Below are 13,002 nucleotides of genomic sequence, written 5' to 3'. Positions count from 1 at the left end.
GACCAAATATGGTTTGAAGACATATGAATCTCTTGGAACATATCAGGTTAGGTGGATCTTCATTTTATTTTATTCATTTAGTTTTCTGTACCGTTCTCCCAGGGGAGTTCAGAACAGTTTACATGAATTTATTCAGGTACTCAAGCATTTTTTCTCTTTCTGTCCTAGTGGACTCACAATCTAGCTAATGAATCTGGGGCAATGGGGGATTAAGTGGCTTGCCCAGGGTTATAAGGAGCAGCGTGGGTTGGAACCCACAACCTCTGGGTGTGAGGCTGTAGATTTAACCATTTTGTTACACTCTCCCCCTAAACTAAAAATCAAGGTTTGCAACTCTAAATCCTAGTTATCCCAGCTGGTAAAAGTCACTGGGTTATATTGGGGGCATGATGTGGGATGAGGAAAAGCATTCCTAATTCTTTACGTACTGAATCAGATATGTAGCAGAACATAATCTATACAGGCTTCTCCCAATATTTGAACAATTTGTTGAGTCCTTAATGCCATTTATGTACTTTAATATCTCAAACACAAAATCATTTGGCTTTACTGTATCTCAAGTGAGGCTGGATTCTACTAGAAAATCAATGTTTTATCATGCTTCAGCCTTGTGGAATTCTTTGCCACAACATTTGCACTTAATTTCTTCTTAAATCTAGCTAAATTAGTATCTTAAGGTCTATTTCTTTTCATAATGGCCTTTTCATATGTTTAGTTCAGCTATGATTACGAACAATCATGGACATATGCCACCTTTCTTCCCTTGTTTTATTTTCCCCCCTACAAATATTACTGTAGTTTGTCTTTTGTGTTGTGGTAAATGTTGTGTGGTGATAATTGTTAAGTTTTTGAGCTGAAGTCTTTGTAAACTATTCTGTTTGTGCATAAAGGTGGTATATCAAATGCATTGAATAAATAAATATGTAGAACATCCTCATGTTTGTTCCATTTTAACAGAAGCACAGTGTAGTATGTCTTGCTCCCAATGTCACAGTGGATATTCACCTAACAGTCAACATCATCCAGAATCAGAAATGTTAAAAGAATTATCTGAAGGAAGAAAGAGGCGGCACAAAAGTGAAACAGCAGGTACATAAAAAAAGAAAATGTACATAAGATGAATGCTGAATTTTCTATAAATATCCTCAAAATAAAAAAAAATAATAATTAAAAAAAAAAAAATAAAAAATATATATATATATATCTCTTGTAGTTTGATAGGCTTTTTATTTGTAAAATACTGTTTTACAAACTATGACCAATTTGCTTCAATATGCATGTATAAAAGGTGTATTCAAGAAGCGATCTTATGTATACTTTTATAAAAGTAGCTGTATCTAGACTATGCTCGTTGCATTTATAGTTCCGTATTGTTCGCTCCATAAGACGCACCCGAAATTTAGAGGAGGAAAACAAGAAAAAAAATCATTCTGAACCAAATTCTCCCTGCCAGGCTCTGCACACAACCCCACACTCCTTGCCAGGCCCTGCTCCCTGTCCCCCTTCCCTGCCAGGCTCTGTACCCTGTCCCCCCTCTGGTGGTCTAGTGGTGGACAGGGCATAGGGCAGACAGGGACAACAGGGCACAGATATCAAGGCAGATGACTTTTTAAAATACGCAATGTCACCTCAGTAACAACTATAGACAAATATAGTGCAAAATATAGACAGCAGATATAAATTCTCAAAACTAATACATTTTAATCACTAAATTGAAAATAACATCATTTTCCCTAACCTTTATTGTTTGGTGATTTCTTTCCTTCCTTCCTCAGGCCTAACAATTGTCCCTTCCTCCCTCCCATGTCTCCCTCAATGCCTTCCAGCCTTTGTCCTCTTCCTCCCCTCATTGTCTGGTGATTTCTTTCTTTCCTTCCTCAGGCCCAACAATTGTCCCTTCCTCCCTCCCTCCTTCCTATGTTCCCCTCACTGCCTTCCAGCCTTGTTCTATTCCCCTTTTCCCCCAACTCAGGCCCAACAATTGTCCCATCCCTCCCTCCTTCCTATGTTCCCCCCACTGACTTACAGCCTCTGTCCTCTTTCGCCGCCCCTGTGCTTTATCCCAGGACAATATTTTCATCAATGACCTAGAAGAAGGAACATCCAGTGAGATCATCAAGTTTGCAGACTACACAAAGCTATGCAGGCGATCAGATCGCAGAAGGATAGCGAGGAACTCCAGAGTGACTTGTGTCAGTTAGAGAAATGGGCAGAGAAATGGCAGATGAAGTTTAATGTGGAAAAGTGCAAAGTAATGCATTTAGGCAGAAAGAACAAGGAACACGAGTATAAAATGTCAGGTGCAACTCTTGGTAAGAGCGAACAAGAAAAGGACCTGGGTGTACTGAAACCGTCAGAACAATGTGCGCAGCGGCAAAGAAAGCAAATAGAATGTTAGGCATGATAAATAAGGGAATCACGAGTAGATCGGAGAGGGTTATAATGCCGCTTTATAGAGCAACGGTCAGATCTCACTCGGAATACTGTGTCAAACATTGGTCTCCTAACCTAAAGAAGGATATAAAACTGCTGGAGAGGGTGCAGAGACGAGCAACGAAGCTGGTAAAAGGTATGGAGAACTTGGAATATGAGGAACGACTTAGGAGACTGGGATTGTTCTCCCTTGGGAAGAGGAGACTGCGAAGGGGATATGATCGAGACTTTCAAAATACTGACAGGAATCGACAAAATAGAGCAGGAAAATAAGTTATTTACAATGTCCAATGTGACACGGACAAGAGGACATGGACTGAAGCTGGGGAGGGACAAGTCCAGGACAAATATCAGGAAGTTCTGCTTCACACAGCGAGTGGTGGACACCTGGAATGCTCTCCCAGAGGAGGTTATTGCAGAATCCACCGTCTTAGGATTTAAAAGCAAACTAGATGCACATCTCCTTACGAGAGGCATAGAGAGATATGGGTGACTAAAAATTATGCCAGGTGGGCCTCCGCGTATGTGGATCGCCAGACTTGATGGACCGAAGGTCTGATCCGGAGATGGTTCTTATGTAACTTATATAGTGATCTATCTTTCACACTTTTCAAAGGTAGCTGCATACTTTGACCTTAAAAGAAATAACTAACCAAGAAAATAATAAAAGAAAATCCTCTGGAGCATCACTATATAATTTTTTTTTTTTTTTTTAAACTAAACAATAGATTTTAAAAACAGTTGTGCTTCTACAGGGAGCCAATGAAGACCAACAAAAAGATCACATGATCACATTTACTTTTCCTACAAATTAGCCTACCAGCTGTGTTCGGAGTCAACTTTAGCTTCAGTAATTTCTGCAAAATACCTAGATATACTGAATTACAGTAGCCCAGACAAGACAAAATAATAGCCTGAACTACCGTATTTCACTCTATAAGACATACTTTTTTTTTTTTTCATCCAAAAGTGGGTGGAAATATCGGTGCATCTTATGCAGCGAAGATACATTTTTTTTAAACACCCCACCCCTTCGTACCTTTGTAAATTACCACGCCCGATACGGCTCTCCCTAGCAGCTGTCTTCCTTGGGTTCCCCCTCAGAATCTTCCGGATACCCCCCTTTAAAGCTAATTACGGCTGTCCAGATCCAGCATCCCATTAGGTCTCTTGCGAAGGGCAGGGGCTTACCTTCAAACTGCTTCCCGCACCCAGCTGAGCTAATTACGACAGCCTGCAGAGCGAACCTAGCAGTGCTGTTGGCCTCCGAAGCACGTTTCTTCTTCTGCAGACCCGCCCCTGATGTCAGAGGAGGGGCGGGATCGCGGTAGAGGAAATGTGCTGCAGAGGCCACTGCTGTAATTACCTTAGCGGTGGTCACAGTGCGGAAAATGACCTCTCGACCTAAATAGTTATTGGAAAAATCTTCTGCATCAATGGGCTTATCAGCAATAGGAAACATCACCTTGCATATTTGACAGTTCTTGTTGGATTGATCATGCATGTGAAATTTCAATGGCCTCCCCGCAGAGACATATGCTGGATCCCTGAACAGCATATTATTGCAGGCCTTAATGCACCTATGACCACTTCATCAGGCAGACAGTACACTTATCCACAAACTATTTTGGCAAACATTGACCAGACTTTCAAAACCGTGTGCAAGAAACTGAGTTAAAAGTTGAATTTATTGAATTTCCTGATCTTTGTCAATATGTATGCGCACTTTAAATAGTGTGTTTTTTGCACTTTTCTTTTTTGTCTTTAATAAAGCTTAGAAATTTATATGGTATTATCTATTTGGAATATCTTTCAGATAATGTATCAATAACTGATAAATATGTGGTCTCAGTGTATAATACACTTGTCATGATCTTCACGAACAGTGGCAGTGGGTATATGAAAATGCATGGATACAGGGAAGGGGATCATAAAACAGTAACAATCTGAACTTGTACCTTGTTCATTTGCATAAAACATGGTTTGTGTTAAACATGCCTTTTTCAATATTAAACATTTGTGCGCATATACAACTAATGTTTCTTTGAAGCTTTAATTCTCACCAAAGAAAGGTTAGGTCCAAGATGAAACAGGATAGCTTCTGTAGCAAAAAACATGCTCTTTCAAATGATATATTAATTCCCCCCCAAAAAAAAAACTACACATTAAAGATATTTGAATCTGAAAAATAGCAAAAATTTGCATAAATACATAAAGCCATATTTTTGGGATGGTCATATCTTCAGCTTCACTTGACTGTAAAAGCTCATATTGCAAATCTTTGAAGTACCTCATGGTACATGTCTGCTGGTAAAGTTGTACCCTCAACTGACTTACCTACCAGCAGCAGTATGGACCCAAACTTTGCCAAAAATGTTCATTCGTGAATTTTTTTGCCTATTTTGCTGACCTGTAGAAATGGAAGCACGTTCGCAAAAGATTTCAAACTTGGCACAGAAACTTGCCCCAAGGTGTTGTACCAAACTGCAAAATTTCATACTTCTAGGTAGTTTCCTTCTGCCGCAGTGCTTAAGCAAAGTTGGTGTTTTAGGTCACAAGAGGCATGGGAGTGGATTGATTGCTTATGTTCAACCACCCCTAGCTCCTGACCAAATTGAGATAGATCCCAAAAATTTTGCAGAGTTTCATTTGAGACGCTAGACAACACCCCTGTAAAATTTGGTTGGATTTCAAAGGGGTCGAGCATGGGCAGTTTTCAGTCTTGGTCTACTTGAAATGGAATGACACTTATATGATTTAAAAGACATAACAGATTGATTCGGATGAAAACCTGTCTGACGGGGATGAAGTATTTGTTAGAAAATCTGATGAACAAGTAGTTGCTAGTCTAAGTTAGGCAGCCTGTTCAGTGGCAAACTGCTATCTTCCTAACTGGGACCAAATCATCTGGATTAACTTGTAAACAGTCTTTCTGTTATGTCCCTTCCAGATTCCATACACTAGGTGTTCAATCCCAACCCGCAATATGGGAGTTGCAGAAATCCACAATCCTTTCTGAGCACCCTTAGCCTGAGAGTTAGCAAACATATCCAGACAATTTCTGCAAGCAATCCGTGCAGAAGTCTTTGCAGTTGCTCTGCTTCTTTTTCTTCTTTGCTTAAAGTTTGTTTTTCTCGGTGGCTTCAGTGCCTTGAGACCTCTTCCAGGTGGTCTGTCGGAGGAAAGGACACAGTCCCGCGGTGCTGGACTGCTTCTTCACAGAGAAACTCTGGTGGATCTGTGGAGCCAGCCTGCTGTGTGCCACCATTTCTAGACTTGGAATCCTTTCCCCTGGGAGTCTGCTTGCCAGTGACCTTGTCACGTGTTTCAAGCGCAGGCTGTATGCGTCTGGAGTGAAACCCTTCCAGGTTTCAAGGCGCAAGCTGCCTTTCCCACCCCTAACCGCGTGAACGAGGATCCGTGGGTGTGGAGGTTGTAGTTGGTGTCTGGCTGGCTAGCAGTGCGAAGATTTCAAGTCTGTATCCATTTGGAACTATTTCTGAGGCAGAAAATCATTTTCCTCCATTCTAATGCTATTTAAAGCTGCTGACAGTTTGGCACTGCATAACTGTGGTTTGTAAAACCATTTTAACGTCATTCTTCACAAGTTTCTGAGGGTAGAGTTCAGGTCCCCCACTTTCCCAGACCCCAAATCACTTTTAAAAAAAAATTATTTATTTATATTTATTCAATTTTTCAAATTTTAAACAAGCACATCAATACTTGAATACAGAGTTGCAATAAGAATCCAAAGAAATTAATAAACCTAACATCACTTATCAAGTTTCAAGTTTATTTATAATTTCTTATACCACTCAATCAGTCTTCTAGGCGGTGTACAAATTTGTAAAAACAAAGGACAAACTTTAAATAAAATAAAAGTTTGACATGACACTACGTCACCAAACTCTAACTATAAAAACTTTTAAAAACTATTAAAAACACAGACAAACAAGAACATAGGGTAAAAGGCAAGAACTATATGAGGCAAAGTAAAAGAAAACAACTAAGGAAAAAACAAGAGGGAGGGCTGCTGTAAGCTCAGTAGTATATTCACTCAATTGCCCTTAAAAGGACAGTTAGGCCTCAAAGGCATCACGGAAGAGAAATGTTTTTAGCTTCGTCTTAAAGTTATTAAGATTTGATTTTTCGCGTAAATAATTTGGAATACTATTCCAAAGAGAGGGGGCAGTGACAGAGAAGATGGTAGATCTCATTGTGTATATAAACTTTAGTGAAGGTATAGAGAAAAGGTTATTAGCTATTGATCTTAGGGACCTAGAAGGAATATAAGGGGTAAGAAGATTATTTATAAATTCTGGTTGATTGTTTTGTTTAGTCTTAAATGTTAACAAAATAATTTTGTAAGTGATTCTGTGTTCCACTGGCAACCAGTGGACGACTTGCAACAAGGGGATGACATGGTCAGATTTCTTTGCATTGAATATGATTTTTACAGTGGTGTTTTGTATTATCTGAAGTCTACGTAATTCTTTTTTAGTTATACCCTTATAAAGGGCATTACAATAGTTGATGCACCAAATCACAAGAGAGTGAATCAAAATATTCAAAGCTGCGGCATCTAATAGTTTCGATAATGATCTGATCATACGTAGCCTATAAAAGCAACGTTGGACCACTGTACTGATATGAAGGTGATAATTGAATTTATTATCAAAAGGAGAAGAAATAATACATTATTTAGTCAACAAAATCCAAAATAAAGATCCAAAAATTACTGGCTGCAAATACGGGTCTTTTTTGGATAGGACTCTTGCATTTCAAGCAAGTAAGCAGCAGTCCTGGTTGGGTAGTTAACATTAGTGGAGCCATGCTGTCTTATGGCGCATTTTGAAAAGAAATCAAGACTGTACTGTTTGATAAATTCATCTCCTAATTGAAGTTTCATTGATAACAAAAATTTTATATTGTGTATACATAGGAAACATGTTGTATTTTTAATTATTTGTACTTTGCTGATTGTCCTGCTCTCTTCTGTGTAAACCGCCTAGAAATCATTTGATTGTGGCAATATAGAAGAATAAAGTTATGTTATGTAAGTATTGGAATAATAATGTAAAATAATACATATCAATTATAAAAACAGCCCGGGAGACAATGATAGAAAAACCCCAACAGCCTGGACTTTAAACTGCAGGAAGAGCTATCAGACCAATCACCCCCCCCCCCCCCCCCCCCCACACACACACACACATATATACACCTTCCTTGGCTAAGATAAATTCCAACAATTGCTTTGGTTTGAAAAATAAAGTTTTTTCCTTTTAGTAAAACACAGCATTTTGCCAGAAATTTCAATATAAAGGATGCGCCCAAGGCCAAAGCCCTGGTTTTGTAAAGCAGGAATTCTTTTCTCCTCTTCTGTGTCACTTGAGCAATGTCTGAAAAAATCCAAATTGCCAAACCAAAGAACTTATTCATGTGTCTGAAGTAAAGTCTGAAAACTAAATCTATGTCATGCTACAAGGCAAACGTCACCAAGAGAGTAATCCTTTCCGTGACTACTTCCAGGGAATTCTCCAAAAAAATCTGTTAAATTCATTCCTCCCCCTTCTCAATTTTTCCCATTTCAACAGGAGTTGAACTATCCTGCTTCTTCCTTGGAGATATATATTGAGCCCTGGTAATAGGTGGTAAATTATCTTGTGGAATCATTAAGATTTCCTTCAGATATTTATGCACCATCTCAAGTGGAGATAGAGTGGAGATTTAGGAAGGTATAAACCTAATTTTCATTACTGGTTCTACAAGCTTGCCATGCGGCTCGACTGAATTTAGCTGTCGCTGCTAAACACTGGAAGCATTGCTAAACACCATCTTTAACCTCATGGATTAGAAACAAAATTGTGGTTTATCTGCGACATGGAGCATTTAGCTGCACTTTGTAAATGCACGTATTGTAAGTGGGGAACTGATCTGGACCAATGTTCCCTCTAAGCTGAGCGCATGAGCGATCGCTCACTATTTTCAGTGGCGTCGCTCATACTTTTTCTCGTGTCGCTCAATCGAGCGCGGGCGGAGGTGAGAGGAAGCGGCGGTCTGCCCTGCTCGCGCAGGACCAGCGAGATCAACATCAACAATTTCCTGCCGGTCTGCGCAGGACCGACAAGATCGACGAGCTGTAGTTCACACAGTCCGACAGTGTGCTCTCTCCCCTCTCAGTGGCTCTCCTTACTTACAAGCGCAGCGATTCAGGAAGGAAGCCTTGGGGCTTTTGCTGAGTCGCGGTTGTCTCTGATGATGCAACTTCCGCTTTCCTCAGAGGCGGTGCGACCCAACAAAGGACCCAAGGCTGCCTTCCTGAATCGCTGGGCTGGCAAGTAAGGAGAGTTGCTGGGAGGGGAGAAAGCCACTGTTAGAGGCTGGGAAGCTGCTGGGCATGGTGAGAAAAAAAGGGACAGCTGCTACTGGGCCTGGAGAGGGATAAGGAGAGATGCTGCTGGGAGGGGAGGAGGGAAAGGAGTCTGGGAAGCTGCTGGGCAAGGGAAAAAAGGGACAGCTGCTACTGGACCTGGAGAAGGATAAGGAGAGATGCTGCTGGGAGGGGAGGAGGGAAAGGAGTCTGGGAAGCTGCTGGGCAAGGGGAAAAAGGGACAACTGCTACTGGACCTGGAGAGGGATAAGGAGAGATGCTGCTGGGAGGGGAGGAGAGAAAGGAGTCTGGGAAGCTACTCGGCAAGGGGAAAAAGGGACAGCTGCTACTGGACCTGGAGAGGGATAAGGAGAGATGCTGCTGGGATATTTCTGTGTGGCATTCTGTAATAATTTGGCTTATTCAGTTTTCTTGATAGTAGAGGGGATATATGTGAAGGGGAGGGGAAACAAGGGTTTTGTTGATCCTTGCTCTGAATTATTTGTATTTATAAAATGACAATTGTACAAAATATTGTTTCTTTTTATACTTTAATAAAATACATTCAATATAAAATCATAACTGAGGCTTGTGCAGATGGGATCAGATGGTTTACGAGGACCGAGCTTTCGGAGACGGGGCGGAAACGGGTTTTTGGAAAACTGAAAAGAATCGAAGAGAATATTTGTGAAGATTGAAGAACTGATGATATTACGTAATTAAAAAAAACTTTAAATAAATTGTTTTTCTTCTAAGTTTTGAGTATTTAACCCTCCCACAATCTCACGGGCACTCGTCCTCTGCGCCTGCTCATAAATTTGTGGAGTATGTAACTTGTCGCTCATGCATATTTTTTTTCGCACACACCTCATCAATCCTTAGAGGGAACATTAAGAACATAAGAATTTGCCTCCGCTGGGTCAGACCAGAGGTCCATCCCGCCCAGCGGTCCGCTCCCGCGGCGGCCCTCCAGGCCCATCACCTGTGCAATGGTCCCTGACTATTCCTATAACCTACCTCAACTCCTATCTGTACCCCTTAATCCCCTTATCCTCTAGGAACCTATCCAAACTTTCTTTGAAGCCCTGTAACGTGCTCTGGCCTAACACGGCCTCCGGAAGTGCGTTCCATGTGTCCACCACCCTCTGGGTGAAAAAGAACTTCCTAGCGTTTGTTCTAAACCTGCCCCCTTTTAATTTCTCCGAGTGCCCCCTTGTACTTGTGGTTCCCCATAGTGTGAAGAATCTGTCCCTGTCTATCTTTTCTACACCCTTTTTTGTTAGCACAAAGCTCTTGATTTTAGGTTTGTCTTTTTTCTTTTTTTAAATGTGACTTGCTGTACATCTTCTATAACTTGTAGTGTGTAGCTGATGGGAAAGAAGGGGTGGGGGGTTTCATTACTGTATATGCTCTCCCAAAATTTTGGAAGTATTTCATTTGATAGGGTCTTGTCCTCAGGGGCGCCTTGAGCTGAAATACTGCTATGGTATGCCTCTTTTGTTGTTCTTTTTGAATTATTATATCAAACCTGGGTTTCAATAAAAGCTTCTACAATTAAAGAAAATTTGTAAAAGTCAAATCATAATGAAGGGGTCAAGGCAGTTGAGGTTGGAGGTTGCACTGATGTGCAACAAAAGGAAGCAACTACTACTGATGTAATAGAAACAAAGAAACATGACGGCAGATAAAGGCAAAATGGCCCATCTAGTCTTCCCATCCACAGTAACCATTATGTTTGTTAAGACACTAGCAAGACCTTGCAGTGAGGAAGAGAAGTAAAATGGGAAAATAAACATTAATTACAGAATCTTGCAAAACACTTTTATAATTTATATTTACCATTTGTCTTATTTTATAGTATAGTATACTACAGTGGCTTATTTCCATTAAAACTGTTCTGTTTGACAAATTCATCGCCTAAACAGATGGCCTTCACTCACTGATATTTCCCCTTTGCAAACCTGATGTAATTTCTCATGTAACTCCTATTTCTTATGTAACATTTCTCTTCTTGCATTCTGTAATTCACTGATTGTCCAGCCTTCTTTCAATGTGAACCGCTTTGAAGTCATTTGACTATGGCAGTATAGAAAAATAAAGTTATTATTATTATTGTTTTTGCATTCTAAAATTTTGAAATTTACGCATAAATGCATTGTTTAAGGCATTACCATTGTTTTCTGTCCCATTTATGTTGGATAAACAAGCTTTTACTGTAATAATTTGATATCCCAGTAGAATCGGAATTGAGTAAATGTAGCACCCTTAATACTTTAAATAAAACAAGGTGCTACAAAAATTGTAAATTATGTTACGTCCCTTTCGAATTCAATACGCTAGGTGCTCAATCCCTTCCTGCAATCCGGGGGTTGCAGAAATCCTAACACTTTTCTGAGCACATGCTCCTTTTGCCTTAGAGCCCCCTGCAGTTTCAATTTCTGCAAGCAATCCGTACAGAAGTCTTCTGCTCTGCTTCTTTTTCTTTGCTTAGGTTCATTTTTTTTTGGTGACTTGAGTGCCGGGAGACCCTTTTCAGTGGTCCTCTGTCGGAGGAAAGGGTGCAGTCCTACAGAGCTGGACTGCTGCTTCACAGTGAAGCTTAGGTGAATCATTGGAGCCAGCCTGCTGTGTGCCACCCTTCTCAGACTTTGGGGGCGGGGTCCATTCCCCTGGGAGTTCGCTTGCACTCTGACCTTTTCAGGAGTTTAAGCGTAGGCTGTGTGCATCCTGAGTAAAAGACCCTCTGGGTTTCAGGCCGCAAGCTGTGTTTCCTGCCCCAGTCATGTAGAGTGGCTTCATGAGGGTGGAGGTTACAGTCGAAGTCCGTCCAACTGGCTGTCTAAAGATCTTCAAGTTTGGTTATTTGGAACAGTTTTTGAGGCAGAAAATCCTTTCTCCATTCAGCTGCAGTTTAAACAGAGCTGATAGGCAGGCACTAGACTGTAAGTACACTTCTATTATTTCCTATGGGAGATTGGGGGGTGGTTTGTGGAATGCGTAAAATTCTTTTTTGAGTTTTACGGGTAGGGTTCATGTCTCCCACAACCCTAAATCACTATTTCTTATATTCAGAATTTGTTTATTTTTGCTGTTTTTGGTGCAAATTTGCAGGCGGTGGCCATCTTAGATTTTTATCTATTTTTTTTTTTTCAAAGTTTTTTATTTCTGCCTCAAAACCCCTTGATTTGATTAAAAATTGTTCGGGATGAACTCATCAGTCCCTAATCTGTCAAATGTGTGCTTTGATTATGTCGGATCAGCGCTTGATGAATGACTGACTTCCAGAGCTGGAGAGCTGGGGTCCATGATTTCAGAATAAAGTCTCGCCCAGAGGCTGTTCTGAAGTCTGGCGCCAAAGCCTGCATTCTGATTCTTTTGGCACGGTGTGGACCCAGCTTGTCTTCTAAGCCAGTTGTGCCAGTGGCAGAGATCCCTTTTCATGAACCCTCTCATCCAGCTGTGGCAGAGCTCAATTGCATTAGTTGCCATAGTGATATTATGCCTCTTTTGTCTCCTGACACTTCTTCTATTTTGGATCCGGTTGATACCCTTGCTGGGACTGGTCAGCATGGTCGCCCTGAGAATCTGGATTTGGGTGAGAGAACCCTGCCATCTGCAGACTTTTTAACCATGGCTCTGTCCACCATTTTATTGCTGAGGCTCTGAAAGAGCTCAAATTGGAATCTCCACTTTCCATATCATAGTGTTCGGTCATGGACCGTTCTAATGTGCTGTCCTCCTTTTTTCCATCCTATCTATAGCTTCTTGGTCTGGTTACGGAACAATGGAATACCCCAAAAAGCTCTTTCAGGCTCTCTAAAGCTATGACTTAAGATTTATCCGCTAGCTCCTGATTTTCAGCAGTTTTTTGAGCAACCTAAGGTGGATTCTGTTGTGGTGCGGTTTACAAGGTGCATGGCCCTCCCTAGCAATGGGGGAGTAATGCATAAGGATTCCCAGGATCGCAGAGTAGACATTATATTGAAAAAGCTTTTTGAAGTGGCTTCTTCAGGTATAAAGGCAGCGGCAGCAGCCTCCTTTGCAGCGCATGCCTGTCACATTAGAATGCAATGTGCCCTCTGTGGCAGTGAATGTCTGTCCCCAGCTACTGATGGACAGTGTGAATTATGTGGAGGACGCCCTTTATGATTTCATTCGACTTCTTATGCTGGGTCTGCATGCCAAACTCTTTGGAT

At 41.0% G+C, this 13,002-nt stretch overlaps 1 protein-coding gene across 8 annotated transcripts in view; it reads left to right on the top strand.

Annotated features, from left to right (window-relative positions):
- KANSL1L (KAT8 regulatory NSL complex subunit 1 like) overlaps positions 1-13,002 on the top strand; it is a 321,832-nt gene that overhangs the window by 175,684 nt on the left and 133,146 nt on the right. For 6 of the 8 annotated variants that reach the window (XR_004539416.1, XR_004539417.1, XM_033944248.1 and 3 more), the window contains exon 9: positions 958-1,089. The exons of the other annotated variants lie outside the window; for them this stretch is intronic. Coding sequence is in view for 4 of the 6 variants with exons in the window: in XM_033944248.1 (XP_033800139.1) it covers positions 958-1,089 (132 nt within the window). In the remaining 2 variants the exon portion in view is untranslated. The remainder of the gene's footprint in view (positions 1-957; positions 1,090-13,002) is intronic. 8 annotated transcript variants of the gene reach the window in all.

The sequence above is a fragment of the Geotrypetes seraphini genome, chromosome 5, assembly GCF_902459505.1.
Source record: "Geotrypetes seraphini chromosome 5, aGeoSer1.1, whole genome shotgun sequence".
Lineage (NCBI taxonomy): Eukaryota > Metazoa > Chordata > Amphibia > Gymnophiona > Dermophiidae > Geotrypetes > Geotrypetes seraphini.
The sequence above is the reverse complement of the archived record's forward strand: the minus strand, read 5'-3'. Positions and strand labels throughout refer to the sequence as shown.